This window comes from Coenobita brevimanus, chromosome 64, assembly GCF_032717465.1.
Source record: "Coenobita brevimanus isolate Jiangsu-jjx chromosome 64, ASM3271746v2, whole genome shotgun sequence".
Taxonomy (NCBI): Eukaryota; Metazoa; Arthropoda; class Malacostraca; order Decapoda; family Coenobitidae; genus Coenobita; species Coenobita brevimanus.
In genome coordinates, this window is record NC_137017.1 from 10,462,096 (window position 1) to 10,487,374 (window position 25,279).

The 25,279-nt window shown below is 42.5% G+C and overlaps 1 protein-coding gene across 3 annotated transcripts in view; it reads left to right on the top strand.

Moving 5' to 3' along the window:
• Positions 1–24,793, top strand: part of Ide (Insulin degrading metalloproteinase) — a 111,609-nt gene extending 86,816 nt beyond the window's left edge. For all 3 annotated transcript variants that reach the window (XM_080276195.1, XM_080276197.1, XM_080276196.1), the window contains 6 exons: positions 2,776–2,979; positions 10,222–10,379; positions 11,136–11,270; positions 12,075–12,284; positions 23,613–23,762; positions 24,570–24,793. In XM_080276195.1, the coding sequence (XP_080132321.1) occupies positions 2,776–2,979; positions 10,222–10,379; positions 11,136–11,270; positions 12,075–12,284; positions 23,613–23,762; positions 24,570–24,677 (965 nt within the window). In that variant the 3' untranslated portion in view covers positions 24,678–24,793. The remainder of the gene's footprint in view (positions 1–2,775; positions 2,980–10,221; positions 10,380–11,135; positions 11,271–12,074; positions 12,285–23,612; positions 23,763–24,569) is intronic.
• Positions 24,794–25,279: the final 486 nt, after the last annotated feature.

Consider the following 25,279-nt stretch of genomic DNA (forward strand, 5'->3'; position numbering starts at 1 on the left):
AATGCCCCTCAACTTCCTTCCTATCCCCTGAAAAGGGGATGATGGACTGCAGGAGGGGAGCAGATTCAGCCTTTAGTCATGTTGGATTTACATTCCACATGAACCTGGAGTTACAGCTACTGCCACTGCTACAGCTAATCTGGTGATTTTTTTATTACTATTCATGATACCTCCAGATGGTTTTAGGTTACCTAGGAAATATCTCTCATATAGAAGGGTTTAATGAAGTCACTCAAGTTAGAGAAGTCTTTCCGAAGCTTAACCTGTAGCTGGCAAGAATGAAATAGTGTCATCAGGCTGAAGAGGTCAACTTTACTCAGATTTTTGTCATCTTGCAGCAGCCATATTTCACATAGTTCTGTGGCAGAAAAAGTTAATGCTATGATCCACATCCGTTTCATAGCACTCTTTTTGTAACCTTCACTTTACAGTATTCTAGTGTAAATCTGATGTTACAATGTGGCATTCAAGATGGAGAAATGGCAGTTATTGGTTGGGGGGTGGGGTTACTGCCAGATTTCCATTCTGATGCCCCTTCCCCCCATAGCATGGAAAGTAGTATTGAAACATGAAGATTAAACATTCCTAATAGTGAACAGGATCTTTGCTGGAGAAAAAGCATGAATTTCAGAATTTCTTAACATTTCAAGCCTTGCAAAACATTCTTTCCATCTGCTCCATACTTCCATTCCTTTGTTAGTATAGTATTCTTATGCTTTCATCCTTCACACTTTCATACTTGTCGTCATCCTTTTTTGTACATTTTTTTTCCTCATTCCAAAATAATATCTTATTTGCAAAGTAGTTTCCATCCATTTTCTTCCAATATCATCATTTAGTATTCCTCTCTCTTTTTTTATGTGCTCGACTCTGGGCATAGACTTCACAGCCTGCTCCAAGCCCCAGTAGTCCTCCTACATATCAAACACCTCTACATGTTACCACGTCGGCGCTAACACCCACCGTCCATATTGAATACATCCTAGGGCAGTCTCATACAGGACTGATGTATTGGTATTAGTGGGGGTATTTTTACGACATGTCGACGGGTCTTCTGGTAGATTGGTAAAGTCTGCTGTACATGAAATTCAAATCCTTAAACTGTTCCCTGCCCCAGCATGGATTTGAACGTGGGTCTAGTAGGATGACCAGGAAAACCTGCCAAAAAGTTTCTAGCAATTATGGTCGGCCACCCCAGTGCAATAACAGTGTCTGGCAAGTATTATTGGTCAACCCTAAGCACTAAATACTTAATAAGCAACTTATATTCAATGTATTATGCATGAACTTACCTTGACCTAGATGTATTTACATTTGTACACCATAAAATAGCGCGACAAAGTTTCCAAACTTTCGAAAGGTCCCATTCACAAAGCCAGACACTCACGAGTCATGATGGCCAACGGTGCATGTAGTGTTGGCAAGCAGAAATCTTCAAAAGTGCTAAGAACTTTATAATGCACTAAGCTATAGGTGAACTGTTAGAATTTTCACACTTTTGGACTTCAAAATTCACTAGATATAGGATAAAATCTAGTATTTATTGGTACTAAATTATTATGAAAAGCCCTAAATTATTATGAAAAATGCTAGATCTAGCACCAACAGTGCCAAGTTGGTAACTGTGGGTGCACAGGTACCAGCGGCGAGCCAGCAAACCCTCCGCAAATGCCGATCGGCTTAGCAAATGTACCGGAAGAGCAGAGAACTTTCGTAATGGGACTGTTTGTGAAAATGCCGAAAGACCGGAAATACCGTAAGACTGGATATCGAGTGAGAGGACTACTGTGAGTCTTAGTACAGTACAGTCACAATCCAGTATGCAGTGGGATTACATCAGATGAAAAGTTTATCACATAATTTATCATGAATTGATGTCAATTTAAAATGGGTTTAATGGTGATACTGTACATTGGAGGTCAAAGGTTGTGGAACATTAAAAAAAAGAAAAATTTACTTTCCCTCAGTGTTGTCTGTATTACCATGCCTTCCACTAATCCTGGCATCATTGCCAGACATGATTTCACAAGTTTCAGTTTTTCACACAAAAAGTTATCACTCCACTTAATATTGCACACTGCACTATTTGTTGCACATTTGCACTGTTATTTGGTGATAACGACAGTGTCTCAATGACCTTTACATGTGCAAGACAGAACAAAAAGGAGACTCACATTGCATGTAAACACTGGGTGGCCATCTTGGCTCAAAAGTTTGTTGACTTGCACAGGTGACACATGGGATTCTCGGCCACCACAGTTATCATTTACGGTAAACAAATTCCACAGTTGTTAGCCTGAGACTGGGTATAGGTTTGTTTTTGTCGTTTTATCAATTGACCATATACCAAACCGTCATATACTGGATCATGACTGTACTCTCAATATTTCTCAACTGTCTGTGGCCACCACAATTATCATATAAGCAAATTCTTTTATAGTTAACCCCAAACTGGGTGCAGTATAACTTTTGTTTTTTTTATCTTTTTATCAACTGAAAGGATACCAGACCATCATATATTGGCTCGTGACTGTACTCTTATTATATTCTCAACCTCTTTTGTGTTATTACAATATTTACTGTTTTATTCTTTCTATTTCCTGATGATTTTAATCCCCTTAGGATAGTCTTGAAAGTAAAGGCTTGGATACAGCCTTCTATAAGCACTTCACAGTTAGTAATCCTTCCTAAAGTTGTATTATCACTTGGAGATCGTCTGATTAAAGTACAATATGCATAATTGGGTTCAGTGCTTTAGCCTCATCAATATTGCAGACATGACAGTGGAAAACCTTGAAGTGTTCATCTCTCGTTTTCTGTCTGGGCTACATGTTGAGATGTTGATCCATGGTAACATGATGAGAGAGCAAGCCATTGACCTTGCCTCCAGTGTCCAGAACTACCTCACATCTGCCGCCCACACCCGCCCACTCCTTCCCTCTCAGCTTTCACGTCAGAGAGAGTACCAGCTCAGAGACGGTGAGTGGCTTTAGTTTAAATTGAAGTACATTAACTTTCCATAGTTATTTTCACAACAGAGAAGTGCATTTTGTATTGATTTATATGTTTGTATTTTTGTTTTTGATTATTAACACTACTTGCAGTTAGGATTTGTTCAACTTTTTTTTTTTTTTTTTTAGATTGAGTAGGCTTCTTGGGACTTGAATGATGAGTGAATGAGAGTATGGCTCATTTAATTAGGAATTTGTTTTTTCATGCTCTCTGAATTGTACCTCAGTCTATCCTTGGGTGAGATTAGAGGTTGAAATAAAAGTGATGATGATGAATTTTCTAGTACAGTACACCCTTGATATAATGAACTACAGTAATTGGTATAGTCAGCCAAAAAAGTTGTGTCTTCTTTCCGAACCCCACAAATATTCGAACAGATAAGTCAAAGCAGAAGGGATATCTTCACAGTCTGGCAACTGTGTCAGACCAGACAGTGGTGGGGGTGAGTGATTTGGGGGTGGAGGTGGGGTAATGAAGGATGTGTGTGCTGTAGTTGTTGGCAGTGTAGTCTAGCATTACACCGCATAGTAAAGGTGCTAAATGTGATATTACACATGATTTAATCCATCTATCCATCCATCATCCAATCCTACATTGTCCCATGAGGAGCGTAGGAGTCCGGGGCTAAGCAGTTGGTCCCAACATTTAAGATGAGAGTGACTCGCCTCACTCATCCCTGAGTGGCATTACATGAGCAGTCAACCCCAACCACCCCTTGGATATAAACCTTCAACAGCCCAGTTCGATTGGAGTGCAATAATTACTCACTAAACCACCAGGTGCCATAATTTGGTTATATGGTTACCACCCAGTGTAGTAAATGGTTTCCTGGTGTACAGGAAACCATTTGGCTTGTCACTCAGTGTAGAGTCACCCACAGGCAGAAGGAAGAGGAAAGAATGAAGGAAAGAAAGACAGAAGAGGAAGTGTAAAGTTACCCATTGGCAGAAGGACAAGGAAAGAATAAAGTAAAAGAAGACAAAAGAGGATGGAAGGAAAGAAGGATGGAGGAGATGAAAGGGCAGACACCTGACAGCAGCACTACATCGAGTGAGTGGATGGTGAGCGCCCCCACCTACCACAATAACCCTATTACCCAGTATGTTATTCCCAACAATTTCCACACGACAGTAATACATGGCACCCCAAACCACTCACCCCCACCACTGTCTGATTTGACACAGTTGCCAGACTTGTGAAGCTATTTCTGCTGCTTCGACTTATCTGTTCGAATGTATGCGGGGTTTGGAACGAAGACACGACTTTTTTGGCTGACTATACCAGACCCTTGACATTGAAGCTGATAGTTCATTAAAGCTAAACACCATGCTCTTTGCTAATTTCCCAGACATTGTGGCTTTTACCAAACATCATCATCATCATCGTCATCCAGGCCTCCTTTCCCACCCTGGAGCAGGATGAGGATTAGCAATGTCCAGACAGCCCAAGTTTTCCCAGTCCAATGGGCTATGCTTTCATTCACTCATTATTCAAGCCCCCAGAATCTTGGCCCAATCTGATACGCCAAAAAACTTTCACCACATTCTGTAGCTTCACATAAATGTATCCAATAGAGTCACTCTGAATGCTGTCACATGAAAAGGGGGGCCAAATCTTTGATCATGCACTTCTTCTCACAACATTCATCCAGCCAGCTCGATATGTTGTCAGTCCCATAGCCTCACTGACTTCTGTACCTTTTTTCCTCACATGCTCATCCACCATATCCCTTCACCTTCTCCTTGGCCCACCTCGCCTCCTCCTTCCTTCAGATTCGCTCAGATACACCTTTTTCACCACTCTGTTGTTTATCCATTCTCTCCACATGACCCTACCATCCCAGTACATTCTCTTCATTTCTGGTGTCCACCGACTTCCTCACTCCACATCTTTAACAAATCACATTATTTCGTATCCTATCCACTCTCTGTACTCCACATACATTTCTCAGCAGTCCCATCTTCACTGCTTTCGCTTGTGACGTTTCATTTTCTTGCCACACCATAGTCACACCCATACAAAGTTGGCACTGACACTCCTTCATGTAAGCCTCGCACAGCTGCAACACTCAAGCCTCTGTTTCTTATCAAGGCCTTCATAGCACCAGCTACTTTTCTTCCTTGTGTCACTCTAATTTCCACTTCTTTTGCACATTATCCTCTCTTGTCTGTCACTGTACCCAGGGATTTGAACTGTCTCACCAATTCCAGTCATTCTCCATTCACTGTAACATCACATTGGGAGTCACCTTCTCTTGATTACCATCACTTTACTCTCTTCTGCATTTACTCTCAAAGCACAACACTCACAGATGTCAACAAAACTGTGCACTAGTCTGCCAAGTTCTTGTTTGGTATTTCCAAGTAGCACTGCATCATCAGCATACATCAAATTTGAGATAGTCCATCCATCCACCATTCATTACCAACGCCTTCCTGCTCTCTGTTACTCGTTTTTTACTTCTCTCATTACACCATCCATGTACTGTATATATTGAACAACCATGGGGACATCACACAACCTTCTTGGATGCCCAGATTGATTGTGAACGATTTACACTGACACCCATTTACCCTTACACATGCCTCACTGCCATCATAAAAACACTTGACAGTACCTAGCAGCTTACCATCTACACCAAACATACGCAAAACCTTCCACAATCATGCTCTGTCTACTTTGTTGTATGCTTTTCCAGATCCGTGAATGCTATAAATACCTTATAGTCCCTCTCACAAGCCTTCTACATTATCTGTCTCTGCAAATATTTGACCCACACATCCTTTGTCACTCCTAAAGCCCCCCTGTTCATCACTGAGTAGGACTTCTGATATCTCTCTTAATTTCTCTGTAATAATTCTTCCATATACCTTCCCTACAACACTGAATAAACTTATGCCACGATAATTCTTGCACTCACTTTGCTTACCTTTATTTTTTTACAAGAGTACGATCACAGCATCACTCAGTAAACTTCTGTCTATCTATTTATTGCCAGACACCTTAATCCTGTACAGGGTGGCCACAGGCAAATCGCCTCCACGTCGCCCTATCCCCCGCCATTTCACTACCCTGCTCCCAACTCACACCCCTCTCTCTCATATACCTCTCCACTCCATCCCTCCATCTCATCCTCAGCCTCCCCTTCCCTCTCCCCCCCTCCACCTCACTCACATACACTCTCCTCATCAGTCTTTCACCCTCCATCCTCTCCACATGGCCAAACCACCTCAGTGTGTTCCTCCTAATGCTTCCTATCACATCCACATCCTTACCACAATGCCTTTTTATATCCTCATTTGTCAGCCTTTCTCTCCGTGTGACTCCACAGGCTCCTCTTAAATAACTCATTTCCACTGCTCTCACTCTTGACTTGTGTCCTAACAACGTCCAAGCATCACATCCATACTTTAGAGTTGGTATCACAATACTGTCATGTAGTAACTTTTTCACTTCCATGCTCACTTCCCTGTTTCTTATCACTGCTTTCAAGGAACCAGCAACCTTTCTTCCCTGTTGTACCCTTTCAGGCACTTCACCCTCCAAACTTCCATCCTTACTCATCACACTCCCCAAGTACATAACCGTACTCACATTTTCCATTTCCTCACCATCCAACCTTGCTGTACATTCACTGACTTCACCTCTCTCGGAGACCATAACTTTACTCTTCCCTACATTCATCTTTAGATTCCTTTTCTTACACACACTCCCAAACTCATCCACCAAGCCTTGCAGCTCCCCTTCATCTTCACTTAACAACACAGTATCATCTGCAAACAACAGTACAGGGAGTTTCCAAACACTTCCCTCTCTCACTAGGGCCACTCTAACATCCACTGCCCTACCTTGTACCTCTTTTATTACCTCATCCATGTATAGATTCAACAACCATGGAGACATGACACATCCCTGTTTCAACCCAACCTTCAAGGAGAAAAATTCACTCAGGTCACCATCCACATGCACTGCAGTCTTAGCACCATCATACATACTCTTCACAGCATTCAGCAACTTCCCATCTACTCCATATATTCTTAATACTTTCCACAATCCTTGTCCATCCACCCTGTCATATGCTTTCTCCAAATCCATGAAGGCCGCATACAACTTCTTTCCCTTCTCTAGAAATCTTTCCACTAAAGATCTAAGAATGAATATCTGTTCTACACAACCTCTTCCCTTCCTAAAGCCTCCCTGTTCTTCTCCAACTAATTCCTCTGTTATTTCCCTAACTCTGTCAGCAAGTATCCTACCATACACTTTTCCTATTACACTAAGAAGACAAATGCCCCTATGATTACCACACACCTCTCTTTCCCCTTTTCCTTTGTACAATGGAATAATTATACCTGACTTCCAATCCTCCAGGACTCTACCTTCCTCTCAAGCCAATCTGCACATCTTCCACTTCCATTCTACTACTATCTCTCCCCCATGCTTCAGCATTTCACCACACACTCCATCAATTCCTGGGGCTTTCCCCAGTTTGACTTTCTTCATTGCTTCCACAGCTTCTATCCTACTGATTTCTTCCTGTCTTCTCACCTCCCTCCTCCTCCCAGCCATTCCCCAGCCACTTATACTCGGATTACTTCCATTCTTTGTGTTCAACAATTCCTTAAAGTGTTCTCTTCATCTGCTCACTTTTTCTCCCCTCTTCAATAGTAATCTACCCTTTTTATCTTTCACTCCTCTACTAACTTTACTGCCACCCTATCTTACTGTCTTCACCTCTTTCCAGAACATTTTCTTAGTCCATCCTCTTTTCACTCAATTTCCTTCCAAATTCCTCATCCACTCTTTTCTTACTCTCTCTTACTAATCTTTTCACCTCTCTCTTCCTTTCTACATATAACTCTTCCGCCTCTCTGCTTATAAATAAACTTATGCCACGATAATTCTTGCACCCACTTCGCCTACCTTTATTTTTGTATAGGGGAACAAATACAGCCTTTCTTCACTATGCTGGCAATTTCACTCATCCAAGCCTTCTTACGTATCTCCAACAAACAGTTCATTCCACTCTCTCCACTACACTTAACCATCTCTGCACAGACCTCATCAGTCGCTGCTCTGCTTCACAGCGTTCTTCACGTGTGTGAATGTCACGGTCCCTGGCACTGCATTCCTTCTCTTCACACCCCAAAACCAGTCATGTTTACAGCAGCTCTGGTCTCACTATTGCCATTCGTCAGCATTTCAAAATATTCTTTCCATCTGGTCCGTACTTTTTTCGCCATGTGTTTATAATCTTCCAGTTACATCCTTCACACTTTTGCATTTCTTTCTGCTGTCACTTCTACATTTCCGCACCTCTTTCCAGAATAACTTCCTATTTTCAGAGTAATTTGCATTCATTTTTCTTCCAAGATCATCATTTACTTCCTTCTTTTTCGTCTGCACTAGTCTCTCTATGTGCTTCTTGCTCTCAATATATTCAGTTCTTATTTCAACTGAGCTGCTGTCATGTAACTAGCCACTTCTTCCTCTTTTCCTCCACTACTCTCTTAACCTCTTCATCTCACCATGCCATACCTTTCTTCTTTGTTGTTACTCTTGCCACAGCACACACCGCTTTAGCATTCCTAACAAAGCAGTCCCTCTTTGCATTCCACAGGCTGTCCAGATCCATTACTTCCAGTTCATTGATTCCAACTCCTTCCTGCTTTGGTCCTGTATTCGTCTGCCATTTCTTTGATCCTCAGCTTCTCGACTTTCAGTCTTCCTCCCTGACTGCTCCTCTCTCTCTTGGTCCACCTCACTCCTCTAAGCTTGATCTTGCGTACCACAGTCATATGATCTGACAGACCTCTACATCGTCCTTTCATGACCCTCGTGTCAGCAACCATTCCCAGCATTGACCTCTTTATGAGCACGTAATCAATCAGGCTCTTTCAACACAATCCCCTTTCCCTTTATCCCATGGATATTTATGTACATCTTTGTGTTTGAAATACGAGTTACAAATATGCAATCTCCTTTCCTGACACATATCCTTTAGTTGCTTCCCATTATCATTTTCTCCTCGTACTCCATTACAACTCATTATGTCATCCTCGGGACAAGTGCCTACTTTTCCATTCATATCGCCAGTTATGAGCATTTTATAGCTCCTGGGCATGTCTCCCACGGCTTCATCCAGCTCATCCCAAAACCTGTCTTTCTCTGTCTCAATTCTGTCATCACATGGTGCATATGCGCAATCACTGCCATTTTCACCTTCTGAAACTTGACCTTGACATACATAGATCTCGAGCTGACACATTTGTAATCTCTCATTCCATTCTGCCACACTTCATTCATCAGGAAAGCAACTCCTTCCTTGCACATTCCTCGCCTATTCTTGCCCGATCTTACACATTTCGCACCCTCCCACTCCACCACTTCACACCCTTTCATCTTTGTTTCACAGAATGCCATCACGGCATATCTCACACTCTTGATCACATTCACCACTTCCACCCTCATGCTTTCCTCATTCACACCTCTCACTTTCCACATGGTCATGCAAATATGCCCATTTGGTACGGGCCCTGGGCAGGTATTGGGCCTCTGAGGCTCTCAAAAACATTTGCCATGATTAAGTGACTTTTAGGTAGGGGAATGTGGGGGACACTTAACCCTACCAAAAACCCTGGTTATATGGTTACCACCCAGTGTAATAAATGGTTTCCTGGGTACAAGAAACCATTTGGCTTGTCACTCAGTGTAGTGACCATGACATCCCAACATTGAGTGAGTGGATGATGGGCATCCCCACTTACCAAGCAAAGATCGTTAAATATAGAGCGTTGTTCAACCATACAGTTGTACACAGTAACATACAGCTAGGTCTAAATGGCTTTATTTCTCAATAATTGCTCTGTTATTTGCTCCTCACAATGTTGGTCACCCAGAGACTGATGCAGCTTTCTGTGGGATGCGGAGGAGTGCACGTATACGTGCATACATGCTTGCTTGCTCGCGTGTGTGTGTGCGTGTGTGTGTGTGTGTGTGTGTGTGTAGGGACACCACGCTGGTCGGTGTTTCCCACATGTCCATTCTTTTACTAAACAAAGTTTGTTGAATGAACATAATGTTTGGCCAGTTCAAGGTAGCCGTTAAAACCAAAATTCATGAAAAGAGAGTTTGGTATATCAAAAGTTTACTGTATTTGTGTTTTTTATTTTTCAAGACTTATTTATTACATATTGTGACATGTTGCAGGGAGCAGCTATGTTTATCATGCAGAGAACTTGGTCCATCGCAGTTCAGCAGTGGAAACATACTTCCAGTGTGGCCAGCAGGGCACTCACCAGAACATGCTGCTAGAACTCCTCTGTCAGATATTTGCTGAACCTGCTTTTGATGAACTTAGGACTAAGGTGCTGGCTGAAGGTGCACTGTTCAGTTAGGCATCATCATCATCATCAATCATTGTCATTGTCATTGTTAGTCATCATCACCATTGTCAGTCATCATCATCATCATTAATCATCATCATCATCAGCTGTCAATCATCATCAGCTATCAGTCATCATCAGTCATCAACAGTTAACTGTCATCAGTCATCCTCAGTCATCAACAATCATCAGTCATCAGTCATCATCCATTATCCATCAGTCATCAGTCATCTGTTGTATGCAATTTTTTTTTTCCCCCCATAATGTTGACATTACAGAAGGTTTGCTAATGAAAGTTCTGTCATCACCATCATCATCTAATCCTGTGTTGCCCCATGAGTAGCGTAGGAGCCCGGGGCTAGGCAAGGCTGTCCTGGCATTTAAGATGAGAGTGACCGGCCTCACTCATCCTTGAGTGCCATTACATGAGCAATAAACCCCAACCTCCCCATGGATATAATCCTGCACAGGCACTGCCTATAAAGGTAAACTACCAGCTTACTTATGTACAGTACCAGTTGTAAAAAGAAAAAAAAAAAGTGGACTCGGTCTCATTATGAGATGTGTAAGACCTCTTTTGTCTCATTCTTTCCCAAGTACTTCTTCACTCTCACCATTCTAGTGCTGACTTCTTGTGATAACTCAGCATTTGAAGTGGAGAGATGGCAAATTTAGGGTAAATTAAAGTAAGTGGTGTATAGCAATAACAATACAATTGCAATTTTTTATTTCACACAGGAACAGCTGGGTTACATTGTGTGGTGTGGCATCAGGCGGGCGAATGGAACTCAGGGCCTTCGAGTCATTATCCAGGGAGACCGCCACCCTCGCTTCCTCGACTCCAGGATAGAGGCCTTTCTGCATAAGATGGGAGTATGTTAGTTTTTTTTTTATTTTTTTTTTTATTTTTATTTTTTTTAATGCACAGTACTGATAGATGGCTACTGTATACCATGTGAGATACTTATGTGAGTGAAATTTGAAATTTGGTTATAAACCCTAACTAGCCACAGGGACATCACTCTCAGGTAGGAAAGATTAAGCCACAAGTACATAGAGTTGAAGTCCAACCTGAGACACCAACATTGGTACTGCTATTCATATACACTTCAGATTCATTGAAAACATCAGCTATACCATGGCCAACCTCAGTATGGGGTTTATCTGAAAAGGAAGTGCTACATCTTAAGGTTTGAATTGTTAAATGTGATTTGATTCTTCATTCACTGCTTTCCTTCACCCAAGGGGAGACTAGAGGAACCGAGTAAGGAGAACTTATTGCATTATCATAAGATAGCCAATCCTTGGGTCCCTACACATCAGAGGGTCAGAATGGGATTGGGTGTTTCTGATTTTTTTATATACAGTTGGTTTATGATTCGCTCTTTCCCTCTACCTAGTGAAACACTAGAGGAGTTGAATGAGGAAGATCTTATGTTCAATTGATTAATTATTCACAGGTGCTGGAAAGGAATACCTTCACGCAGTGGCACTGATATAACAGGGTGACTTTGCTTTCCAGTTATACAATCATTCCACATTTCTCTCCCTGTCCCACAAAAGGAGGTTGGTGGGCTGTAGGAAAAAGGCAACTTCAGCCTGCAGTCTACAGGGTTCACTTCCAGATGAACTTGGAACCAAAACATTAACATTATACACTCATTTCCTCCACCCAAGGAGACACTAGAAGAGTTAAGTGAAGAGGACTTTTTGCGTCATCGGGAGGCCCTGGCTTGTCGCCGTCTGGAGCGACCCAAGAAGCTAGCTCATCTCACGTCCAACTGGTGGGTTGAGATCACATCCAACCAATACAACTTTGACCGTGATGCCTTAGAAGTGGCGCACCTCAGAACCTTAACCAAACAGGATGTCATTGATTTCTACAAGGTAAGAGTGTGACACCTGGTGGCTTAGTAGTAGTGGCAGTTGTTCCCTAGGCAGTCTGGCTGAACAGCCCCGAGTCTGTAAGGAAGGCCATGGCCGAGTCCAGGCTTTCCCACAGAGCTCTCAAGGAGTGTATGTTGTGTTGTTGGCACAGGTGATTGTGTGCAATGCAGTCTTCCATAATGTGCTTAACCCCTACACGCGGGGGGTTTTCTGATGTTGCATCCTCCTCCCTATGGGGGATTTTGTGATTTTGGAAAAAATATCCTTATTTCAAACCCTAATATCTTCCAAACAGTAACAACTAGAGAAAAAATTTAAAGATGCATAAGACTCACCAACTCTTCCTCTTTCAATTGAGAGTATCCCCACATCTCCAGGTGGTCCCGTCGATGGGTAAGGATAAGTTAAAAGTTCAACGGGTGGCGGGAAGACGCTTGCGGATATACAAGTCAACCAACGTTGCTTTGTGCCCCAAATCATGACAGCTATACGTGTCAGCTGGCGCGTAGGGGTTAATAGTATTGGGTGCTGTGTTGCATCCTTGGCAGGCATCAGCGACGGAGTCATCCAGCCTCTTCTGATAACTTAGGAGGGCTGGTGGTGCCCACATCTCAGCCTGGCCAGGTGGACCCTGTCCTCATGAGGGAGATAGGATTCAGAATGGTGGATATCAGGAGGCCATGCATGCAGCTGTGTCCTGTCTGAGTGACTAAATGGAGCGGCAAGTGATCTGAGCATGGATATGCTTCTGGAAGCTGGTTTGAGGCAGGCAAAGGCAGAGAGTTGACAGTATTTGTGTATGATATTGTGTGCTGGGTGTTGTTTTGATTTCCTTGGCATGTGTGGATGTGCTGCCATGTAGTGTAGTGGATGGTGTGGGTTCGTGGAGGCTGTGGCGAGAATTTGGGTGCCTCATGTCTGAATGATCCTTGACTTTGTGGACTTTGGTTTCTTGGTGTAGGTGGTCTGTGGGTGTAGTAGCTGTGCAGCCTGTGATTATTTTTAAGGCCTTGTTCTATATGGTCTGTAGAGTGTTGTGTTGTGTTTTAGTGAGGTTAGAAGCCCAGGCAGGGCTTGCATAAGTCATCACTGAACATGTATATATATTGTTTGTGTACTGTGGTGATGGTTTCTTTGCTGTGTCCAAATGTTGTATGGGTATGTGACCTTAAGGCATTGAGTCTTGATGTTAATTTATCATTAATGTTTGTGATGTGTTGTTTAAATGAAATTGATGTATTGTACATTACACCAAGGATTTTGTGTGTGTGTGTGTGGTAGGGGAGTGTTGTTTATGGTGAGGTGTGGAATGTGACTGTGTTCTGCTGTCCAGTTTGTGAGAAAGGTCACTGTAGATTTGGCTGGGGCTATTTTGAGCCTGTTAGTGGTGAACCATTTATGTAGTGTGTTGAGGTAAGGTTGGAGGATGTGTGTGGCTGTATTTGCATTTTGGTGTGTACCTGTAAGTGTTACGTCATCCACATAGGAAGCTATATGTATTTGTGGTGTGTTGGGTGTGGGTATATCATTCATGTTTAGGTTATAGAGAGTAGGGGACAAAACAGATCCTTGGGGAACACCATTTGTGAAGTTTCTGATATTCGATGACTGACCGGCAAATGTTACATGTGCACATCTGCCTGCTAAATTGTTTTGCCAGCCATCTTTTTGTGTTACTGAACATGTTTGTGTTGAATATTTTCTTTGTGAGGTTGTGGCAGGGGATGGCATTGAAAGCTTTGCTAATGTCTAGTGTGACTAAGAGAGTTCTGTGTGGTGGCTTAGCTGAGTTGATGTCATCAAAAACTCATTGTATAAGGTGTGTAAGAAGAGTGTTTGTGGAGTGTAATGACCTACAACCATGTTGTGATGGGGCTAGGGGGATGTGAGGTGTAACTAATTATAATACCAGTCATTCATTGACTTTCGAGTGGATGTACTGTAGAGGAGTGTGATGGGGCAATGTGAGGAAGGTAATGTGAGGTCTTTGTTGGGTTTGGGGATAGTGATGATAGTACAGTACCATGCTTCCAGATGTTGGGTATTGTGTGAGTAGCTGTAGTTTCATATGTTGGTGAGTACTTGTATGCCTTGTGGTTGAAGGTGTTTAAGGTGTATGTTGCTTATGTTGTCAGGTTCACAGGCAGATGAGTACTTAAGGCTGCTAATTATGTGCTTCATCTGGTTGTAAGTGAAAGGTGCAAAGTCTAGGGGTATGGGGAACTGTCTCTTGCATCGAATGACATGACGGTCATCATGATGGGGGTTTAGATGGCTGACGTGTGAAAAAGTGATTGATGAGAGTGTTTGCCTGTTGTTTGTTTGAGGGTATGGTGTCTCATTGTGATGGCAGCATGTGATTGTGTAGTGTTATTGTTGGAGAGTGTGATGCTGTATAGTGATTTGTAGATTTTGCTGGTGTTTGTTTTGTGATCAAGTGTTTGGAGATAATTATTCCAATTTAGTGTTTGCTGTTCTGATATTGTTTATTTGAGTGTTGAGTTCTTGCATTTGTTGCACCATGTCTTGCGTATGGAGTGTTGGGGAGTGCCATAGTGTGTTGCATTGACTGATGAGGCCTTGATTTTCTGGTGTGAAGTTGGGGTTGTCTCTCTTTCTTTTACCTCTAGGGATGTGTCTTTTGTCAGCATTTTGAATAATTTATCAAAAGTGTGCACAGCAGTGTTGATGTTTGTGATGGACGTACTGTTTAATGTTTCAAAGTGTTGTTCATTTTCAGTTGTGAAGGACTCTCAGTTAGCTCTCGTATAATTAGTGTATGTGTGCCTGTGGCCAGCTGTGGTGATTCTGGTTTTGGTAGTGATGATGACTGGGAGGTGGTCAAAGCCAAGGGTTTTGACCTCTCTCCAGGATGTTGTGGGGGCGAGGTTTGGGAAGCAAAAGGTGATGCCTGGGGATGATTGGAGGAAGAGGGCTTGGTGTGGAATATGGGCATGTTGATGGAGAATATTGAGTATGAAAAGAATCTGTTTGGGATTGTAATACCAGCCCTCTGTCTGTGTCAAAGTTGTTGGCATGCCAGCCTGATGTCTTGATGTTGAAATCACCACCCAGGATGATGTTGAGTATGTTACTGATGTGGTGTATTTGAGGAGAGTATCTGGGTGATACTGTGGGGGACGACTGGGGGGAATGTACAGTATGTATTGGCAATTGTTGTGTGATTTGTTACCAGTGCGTATTTTAATTGATTGTATTTCTGTTGTAGTGTCATGGGGAGGAGAAGTGACTTTGTGTGTGCACTGGTATCTGAAAAGTTGATGGATTGGTGTACCAGGGTGATGAGTCCACTGCCACTGCCGTCGGCCCAGTCTTGTTGAATGGTGGTGAAATTATGAAATATAGGTGTTTTTTGTGTTCTGCGTAGTTTTGTTTCTTGTAAGATGATAATGTGTATGTTTTTTTGTTTGATGAATTGTGTGAGTTCTTGTTTTTTGGTGTTTATGCCATCTATGTTTATTTGATTATGTTGTTTGTATGATGTGTGTTGGGTGCTTCAGCATAGGGGGGTGGTGGGGTTGTGGGTGGAGGGAAAGGGGTAGGAGAAGGTTGTGTAGTGAAGGTAAGGGTTGGGGTGAATTAGATTGGGTTGGAATGGGAGGGGTTGGGGGATTGGATGATGTGGGAAGGATTGGTCGGGTAAGTCGAGGAGGTGTGGGGGAAGTAGGAGTAGGAATGGTGGGGGAGTTAGTGGGTGGGGGGAAGGAGCATAAGGAGCAGACCCAGGTGTTTGTGAAATATTTTCTGGATGCAAGTTTTGTGCAGGTGCAATGGATCCAGTTCTTGAAGGAATTACCAGAGAACCTGATGGCTTAGTGGGTTAAGGAATTGTGGCCTGTAATGGTGTATTTCCGAGAGACGATTGTGCTTTATTGCTCACATAATGCCACTCAGGGTAAGGAACTGGTCACTCATGCCTTCTTTTTGTGGACTAACTAGTAGTGCTGTTACCGATACATTTTGCCATACCGATATATTGCCGATATTTGCATTTTTTCCCATACGGAATTGATACCAATACAGTAGTGTATTTACTCTCAGTATCAGATATGGACAGAAGAAACATTAAAATTATTTTTATTGAAGATTTCGGTTATTGTTTTACTTGACACTGTGTGAAAGAATGTGTTACCTTGACACTGTTTTGCAACTTAATACGGTAGTCTTACTCAGAATCATTAAAGGTTCATAATGATAAGTGGGTGAGTTGGAAAGGAGGAAAAAAAAAGAACTGAAGGCTGAAAGCAACAAGTTGAGAGTGAGGTATACTGTGTACTGGTGGTGCGTAAGTGTGGTGGCTGTTTGGGTATATGTACACCCGAGGAAAGTTCTGCCTTATACACCTGCCTGCCAGTTCTGTCCTTTATGCTTGAGACAACCACTGGTGAAGCAGTAGCCAGACATTCAAATGTCTGGTACCACTGTGTGGGAGGGGAGAGGTTAAGGGAGGAGGAAGGCTGGGGGAGCTGATAGTTCCTATCCCTCTCTCTTCTATCCCCATCCTTCTCACACAGTTACCAGATAGATGAATGTTGGCTACTGCATTGCTACTGCTCATCTCATATTAACTACAGTATTTCAAAGTGGTGAGCAAGTGTATAATGCGGAACTTTCCTCAGGTGTACATAAATACAGGTATACCCTGGTTTAACGATGCAATTGGTTAGGTAAAAACAGATCGTTAGGCTGGGTATCATATATCGGAGTAGATTTAACATGTAAAGTAATGGGATGCGTTTTTCAGGCCAGGGTTTCCCCCCCCCAACTGAGCCCAAACCCACCCAAATGAGTCCCAAAACAAGTTTAAAGCCAATCTAAATGGCCTACAGCTGTAAAGGAAGCTAGCCTAACCCTAACGCCTGTAAATAACACACAAAAATCAATAAATAAAATCTGAAAATCATCAAATATAAGTATGGAAAAAATCAAGTCTAGTAAACTGTACCCCAAAATGACATTGTTCACCCCACCTATGGCTAACACAATTTTAGTCTAATATATCACTAAAATAAGTAAAAAATCAAAACCCATTGTTAAACCAGGGTTTGGCCATCGTTAGGTGGGATATGGTGGTATTTCTACCCTCATCATTAAGCAGGGGTATCGTATATTGAGGTATACCTGTAGTGTACACACTCTGTTGAAACAAACACTAACTTCCCACACCTGTTATAGCCTATTTGATCTTATTTGAGAAGAGAAGAACCATAAGCTTTTGAAAGCTGGCAGTTGATTGGTTGTCCAAGTGCATTAATTAGTAAATGATGTATTCAGTTTTATTGTTTTATCATAAGAATTACAATAACCATTTGATGATAAGATTGCCCAGATAAAAAATATATATAGTTATGTGCATGGATGAATTTAAAAACAAGGCCTTGCAAAGTCTGTCAGCTGGCCCATATGTATGAAATTTTCGTTTCTGCCAAATCAACGCTTTTTGACAAAGTTTTACGAGTTCCTTGATTTTTTTCCACCATGTTCAGGCAAATAAAGGTAAATTGTATGTCATTGCTGTGACACTGTTGATTCGGCAGGAGAACTGAAAATTTCAAACATATCTAGGCTCTCTCCTAGACTCTGTAAGGCCTCATTTTTAACCCTTTTGTTCACAATAAGTTTCAGTAAATTTTGTTTTCCATGACACATCGGCTTTCTCCCCTCTCCCTGAGCTCCAAAAAAGTGTATTCTTGGCTTTTTTTCACCACCCAAACATCTATCTATCTATCTATTGCCAGACGCCTCAATCCCGTTTGGGGTGGCCACAAACAAATCGCCTCCAAGTTGCCCTATCCCCTGCCATTTCACCGCCCTGCCCCCAAGTCACACCCCCCTCTCTCATATACCTCTCCACTCCATCCCTCCATCTCATCCTCGGCCTCCCCCTCCCTCTTCCCCCCTCCACCTCACTCACATACACTCTCTTCATCAGTCTTTCACCCTCCATCCTCTCCACATGGCCAAACCACCTCAGTGTGTTCCTCATAACGCTTCCTATCACATCCACATCCACACCACAACACTCCTTTATATCCTCATTCGTCAGCCTGTCTCTCCATGTGACTCCACAGGCTCCTCTTAAATAACTCATTTCCACTGCTCTCACTCTTGACTTGTGTCCTTCAACAACGTCCAAGCTTCACTTGCATACGTTAGAGTTGGTATCACAATACTGTCATGTAGTAACTTTTTCACTTCCATGCTCACTTCCCTGTTTCTTATCACTGCTTTCTAAGAACCAGCAACCTTTCTTCCCTGCTGTACCTTTTCAAGCACTTCACCCTCCAAACCTCCATCCTTACTCATCACACTACCCAAGTACTTAAACGTACTCACATTTTCCAGTTCCTCACCATCCAACCTTGCTGTACATTCACTGACTTCACCTCTCTCAAAGACCATCACTTTACTCTTCCCTACATTCACCCAAACATACCTGTATTTATTTTTGTCACAAACCTACATATTCCTGTTTGTCGATGTTTGTTCTACATGATAAGCAAAAAAAAAAAAAGACTACGAACATTAGGATGGTGTGAATAAACATTTGGGAACATTCATCTCACTTCCTAACATCATAGCTTGAATGTTTACTAACTTATCTTTACATGTTATACCATCATTTGAGAGAGAATTTTATTAGCTTTCGAATGGAATAGTTGGCATTTTGCTACCTTTTTCCACCAGACAACAGAGTTTTTATTTGGGGAGCTCCAGTGAAAAGCTTTTCTTGACAGTGTTATGTGTTTATTTCGTCATCTTATGCAGAATTTCAAGGGCATTCACGTGATACAACCAGCATTCTCCTATGCCTCATAGTTTTCGAGAAAAATGCCAAAACCTATGGTTTACCTACGCCATGTCGTGACTGTAGGTCGGTTTCCCTGCCTCCCCCTAAGCTATCTATCTATCTATTGCCAGACGCCTTAATCCCGCAAGGGGTGGCCACAAACAAATTGCCTCCATGTCGCCCTGTTCCCCGCCATTTCACTGCCGTGCTCCCAGCTTACATCCCCGTCTCATATACCTCTTCACTCCATCCCTCCATCTCATTCTTGGCCTCCCCCTCCCTTTCCCCCCCTCCACCTCACTTACCTGCACTCTTCTTGTCAGTCTCTCACTCTCCATCCTCTCCACATGGCCAAACTATCTCAGTGTGTTTCTCCAAACACTTTCTATCACATCCACATCTGCACCACAACAATCCTTCACTTCCTCATTTGTCAATCTGTCTCTCCATGTGACTCCACATGCTCCTTTCAAACAGCTCATTTCCACTGCTCTCACTCTTGACTTGTGTCCCTTCAACAAGGTCCAAGCTTCACATCCATACATTAGAGTTGGTATCACAATACTGTCATGTTATAACTTTTTCACTTCCATGCTCAATACCATGTTTCTTATCACTGCTTTCAAGGAACCAGCAACTTTTCTTCCTTGTTGTACCCTTTCAAGCACTTCACACATTAAACTTCCATCCTTACTCATCACACTACCCAAGTAATTAAATATCCTCACATTTTTTATTTCCTCCTCATCCAACCTCACTCTACATTCACTGACTTCATTTCTCTCGAAGACCATAAACTTACTCTTTCCTAGTTTCACCTTTAGATTTCGTTTTGTATACACTCTCCCAAACTCATCCACTAAGCCTGGCAGCTCCCCTTCATCTTCACTTAACAACACAGTATCATCTGCAAACAACAGTACAGGAAGTTTCCAAACACTGCCCTCTCTCACTAGGGCCACTCCAACATCCACTGCCCTACCTCGTATCTCTTTTTTAACCTCATCCATATACAGACTGATCAGCCATGGAATCATAACACATCCCTGTTTCAACCCAACCATCAAAGAGAAAATTTCCCTCAGTTCACTATCCACATACACTGCAGCCTTAGCACCCTCATACATACTCTTCACGGCATACAGCAACTTCCCATTTACTCTATATATTCTTAATACTTTCCACAGTCCTTGTCTATCCACCCTGTCATATACTTTCTCCAAATCCATGAAAACTGCATACAACATCTTTCCCTTCTCTAGAAACTTTTCCACTAAAGACCTAAGAATGAATATCAGGTCTACACAACCTCTTCCCTTCCTAAAACGTCCCTGTTCTTCTCCATCTACTTTCTCTGTTATTTCCCTAACACTGTCAGTAAGTATCCTACTGTATACTTTTCCTATTACACTAAGAAGACAAATGCCCCTGGGATTACCACACACTTTTTTTTCCCCTTATCCTTTGTACAGGGGAATAATATATCTGACTTCCAATCCTTTGGGACTCTACCTTCCCTCCGGGCCAATCTGCACATCTTCCACATCCGTTGTACTACTGTACTATCTCTTCCCCATGCTTCAGCATTTTACCACACACTCCATCAATTCCTGGGGCTTTCCCCATTTTGACTCTCTTTATTGCTTCCACAACTTCTATAACCCTCCTACTCTCAGCCATTCCCCAGCCACTTTTACTCACATTACATTCATTCTCTATGTTCAGCAATTCCTTAAAGTGTTCTGTCCATGTGCTCTCCATTTCTGCCTTCTCCACTAGTAATCTGCTGTTTTTATCTTTCACTTCCCGACTAACTTCTTTAACACCCTGTCTAACTCTCTTTACCTCTTTCCAGAACATTTTCATACATTCCCTCCACTTTACACTTAGATTCCTTCCAAATTGCTCATTCACTCTCTTCTTACTCTCTCTTACTAATCTTTTCGCCTCTCTCTTCCTCTCTGCTTATGACTCTTTCTTCTGTCTCTCAACTTCTTCCACACCCCTGTTTCTCAACCACTCACTATATGCTTTCTTTCTTATTTCCACAGCCTGTCTCACCTCTTCATTCCACCATGCTGTACCTTGCACCCCCTTTTGTTTTCTCTACACCCCACACAGCATCTCACATGCTGCACAGTTTTTTTTTTTTTTTTTTGAATATCTTGCACACACCTTCCAAGTCCCCCATCTGCTCCAAATCATATTTTCCCAATCGCTTCTCCACTTCTCTCTTATATTCTGCCTTTCTTCCATCCTCTTGCAACCTTTCCACCCTCCTTGTTTGAACTGTTTCCTCCTGTCCTTCGCTTCTTCTGTTCCTCCATTTCATTTGACCCTTGATTCTCACCACCAAGTGGTGGTCAGAGTGTTCACTCCCCCGACCTCAATATGCTCCTTCATCCATTACACACCTTCTCATCTTGTCATCCACACACATATAATCAATTATTGCCTTCCGTTCATTGAGTTCACCACCCACCCTTCTCATCACTCGCCACATATACGTGAGGATCATTTTGTGCCCAAAGAGGCTGTTGGCTGTCGCCAACCTCATCCTAGCACAAGTGTCCACTAGAGCACTGCTATCCTCATCCACCTTTGCAGGCACACCCCACTCACCAACTACTCCATCCACCATCACATTCCCTACTTTTCCACTCATATCTCCAATCAAAAACACTTTCATTCCTTTCAGACTTTTCCATGCACGCTTCCAATGTTGCTGGCAGTATTTACATGATAAAAAAATAAATAAATAAATAGAGTAAATAAAGTAATCCAGATGGTTGCCCTTGTGGAGAGAATGGAGATTGACAGACAGATTTGGAGTGTATGTAATTGAGGTGGAGGGGGAAGGAGAGATTGAGGATGAGGTGGTGGGATGGGAGGAGTGGTTTAAGAATGAAGATATTGTGAATTGGAGGGAGGGAGGCTTGATAGCAGAAGACAGGAAGCTTTGGAGATGATTTGTTTGTGGCCACCCCTTGTGGGATAAAGGTATCTGGCTATGAATATAAGTGTGGCCAGAGGTTTTCTGTCATTTAAAGACAGCCTGGGATGTAAGGTAGTCTCAGGGGCGCACCGAGGGCCACCGGGCCCGGACCCTCCCCCCATTAGCTCTGTTTTTTTTTTTAATTTATATATATTTATTTCAATAACAGGAAAACATAAAAAATTGGCAAATACAAACAAAGAGTGACACATTAGCCAGCAGCTGCCTGACTCTAAACCTGCATGTGACCTCCGCATAATTATCGGATTGCCTTACCTCACCTCAATATGGTTCCCCCCCTTAGAAAATTCCTGGGTGCGCCCCTGGGTAGTCTTCTACATTTTAAATTATCCAAATCATTATAGCTTAGTTTTAGGTACTCCTGGGCCTGAATTGAATATTATGGGGTTGGTTTTTGGAAGATGATGATGGTAGTATTAAATTCCTTTTCATTTACGATGACCTTTCTGCTGTGTATTAATGTATCGCATTAGCTCCATTGCCCTCATAGTTATAAGATACCTGGTGATCTAGTGAGTTAGGACATTCCAACCAGATATATGGCCTGTAAGATTCTACTTCCCTGGAGTGCTTGGGGTTTGTTGCCCACATATTGCCACTTAGGGGTGAGCAGCTGATAACTTAGCTTAACCCTTTCAATACTTTGGGTAGCGGTGCAAAAGTCACCTGCTCGTTACTGGTCGACTCTGGCCTCATCGAACCTAATCTCACCCGCTCGTTACTGGACAATGAAAGCAGTGTCCAACAAACTCTCCCCTGGATGGAAAGAAAAAACATCGTAAATTAGTGCATAAATTATATTCACTGAACGTTTTTATCAACACCATAACCAAGTACAACTCTTCGAGATTACGTGAATAAAAAATCAGGAAGATAGAGGCATAAATAAAGGCAGGGAAAAAAATTATTTTGTGAAACATTGCTCCCACACTTCAGCGCGATCGTAAGATAATTTCTTTTTGTGGTAGGGCAACCCAAATTGTCCTACAGTAAATGTTCATATACCAAAATGTAGGTAATGAAGTTTCCTAAAACTCTTGCTCAGTAACACTTACCATAAAACATATATTTCAATGAGAAAACACGAAAGAAAAAAAACATAAATTAGCACATAATTTATATTCGCCAAAGGTTTTTATCAACACCATAAGCAAGTACAATACAACTATTCGAGATTATGAGGAATAAAAATCACGGAGATATAAACAAAACTAAGGGTGTGAGGATAAAATGTTTAAGAAGTACTGCGAGTGTTGAAACGGCGGGTCTCCCAGCACTCGGCCTGGGCCGAGCCGGCCCACATCTTGAGTACTTGCGTGCGGTTGGACACAGCCTGCATCGTCTGGTAACAAAAAGGTTAAATGTTTGGACTATGTATCCTAGCCACAGTCCTTTGTGCTCCTGACAGTAAAGAAGGATTTAATGATGAATGAATTATTGATGAATGTTGTATTCTTTATAGGAGTTAATTGTCACTTTCTTTCTTTCCCTGCTTTGTCAGCTTTGTATCGCCAGCATTGCACCCCAGAGGAAGAAACTTTCAGTGCAGGTTGTGTCAACGGCACCAGGTGGAGCAGGAGATCCCCAGGGCCCACAAGCTACCCCTACCTCTCCAGATGATGGACTTTCACATCCACCTCCACTTACAGAAGTAAGGCACTATACTCTTGTCACCGTAACTTGACCCACCATCCACTTACTTGATATAGTCCTTGTGGACACCAGTCACCCCCACCCCTCCAGATGTTGGACTCCAATCCTTGCTTTGAGAAGTGAAGTGCCAGTGTCCATTCGTTTCGTTTTGTTTCGTTTTTAAAGGCTCCAACATGCTTGCATGTGTCGGCCTTGGTCACCTAATGGCGGCTCTCCACGCTGCACGATCCATTGCAGCCTCCCTGTTCAGTCCCTTAACCCTAAGGTCACACTTAATGACCTCGTCCCATGTCTTTCTCGGTCTACCCCTCATAACCCCACCCCCAATATTAACACTTCTCACCTTCCTCACCCAATTATCATCCCCCATCCTCTCCACATGTCCAAACCACCTCAATCTACCTCTCCTCATCACAACACCAATACACTCCAGTCCCATCCTACCTCTCAACTCTTCCATTGTAAACCCAGTCCTTCCAGGCCTTGGACGCAGGGACGCACTGCACATCCAGTTTATAGGAGCGCATCACCCTCACTTGGTGTTAGGTCTCACTCTCTCTCTCTCTCTCTCTCTCTCATCATTTTTTTAGCCTTGTAAATTTTAAGTTGATATAGTTAGTTGCCTGGAGAGAGTCTAAAATGTCTGGAAGTTCATGGAGTCCTTTACAACAATGCACTAGATTCCTTTATTACAACATTTAGTTGCCTGCAGAGAACCTAGAAGTTCTTGGAGTCCACTGACAACAATGCACCAGATTCCCCTATTGCAACCTTTATTACAAGCATTTTGTCTTTACATTTTCAGCCAGAAGTGATTGAAGATATTCCCGAGTTCAAGCAGAGCTTACCTCTCTACCCCCTGATGCGCCCCATCCATCCGATATCCAAAGCTTCATCCAAGTCAAAGCTTTAGTGACTGTGGTATTGTGTACAGAAAGTTTCATTACATGCTGCCTTTCGTTTATGATAATATTTTTGCTGCTAGTCCAGTAAGGTACTCCTTATTAAAGCTTCATTGCAACCTATATAGCTGATATTTACCATTTCCCTATCTTACTGTACTAGTCAATCACGTTTATGTGAAGCTACAGGATGTGGTGAAAGTTTCTGGTGTAACAGATAGAGCCAGGATTCCGGGAACTTGAATGATGAGTGAATGGAAGCATGGCCCATTGAACTGGGCATACTTGGGCTGTCTGGACATTGCTACTCCTCACCCTGCCCTAGGGTGGGAAAGGAGGTCCGGATGGTGATGATGATAATGATACTGTACTAATTGTGGAGAAAAGGTTGTGGTATTTTGGAACACAACATCAACATATAAAGAGGGCTTACTGTATCTTTAGTTTATAGATAGATAGATAGATAGATATATATATGTGTGTGTGTGTGTGTGTGTGTGTTTGTGTATAGAGTGGTGAAAAAGGTATATCTGAGCGAATGTGAAGGAGGGAGGCGAGGTAGGCCAAGGAGAAGGTGGAGAGATATGGTGGGTGAGTGTGTGAGGAAGAGAGG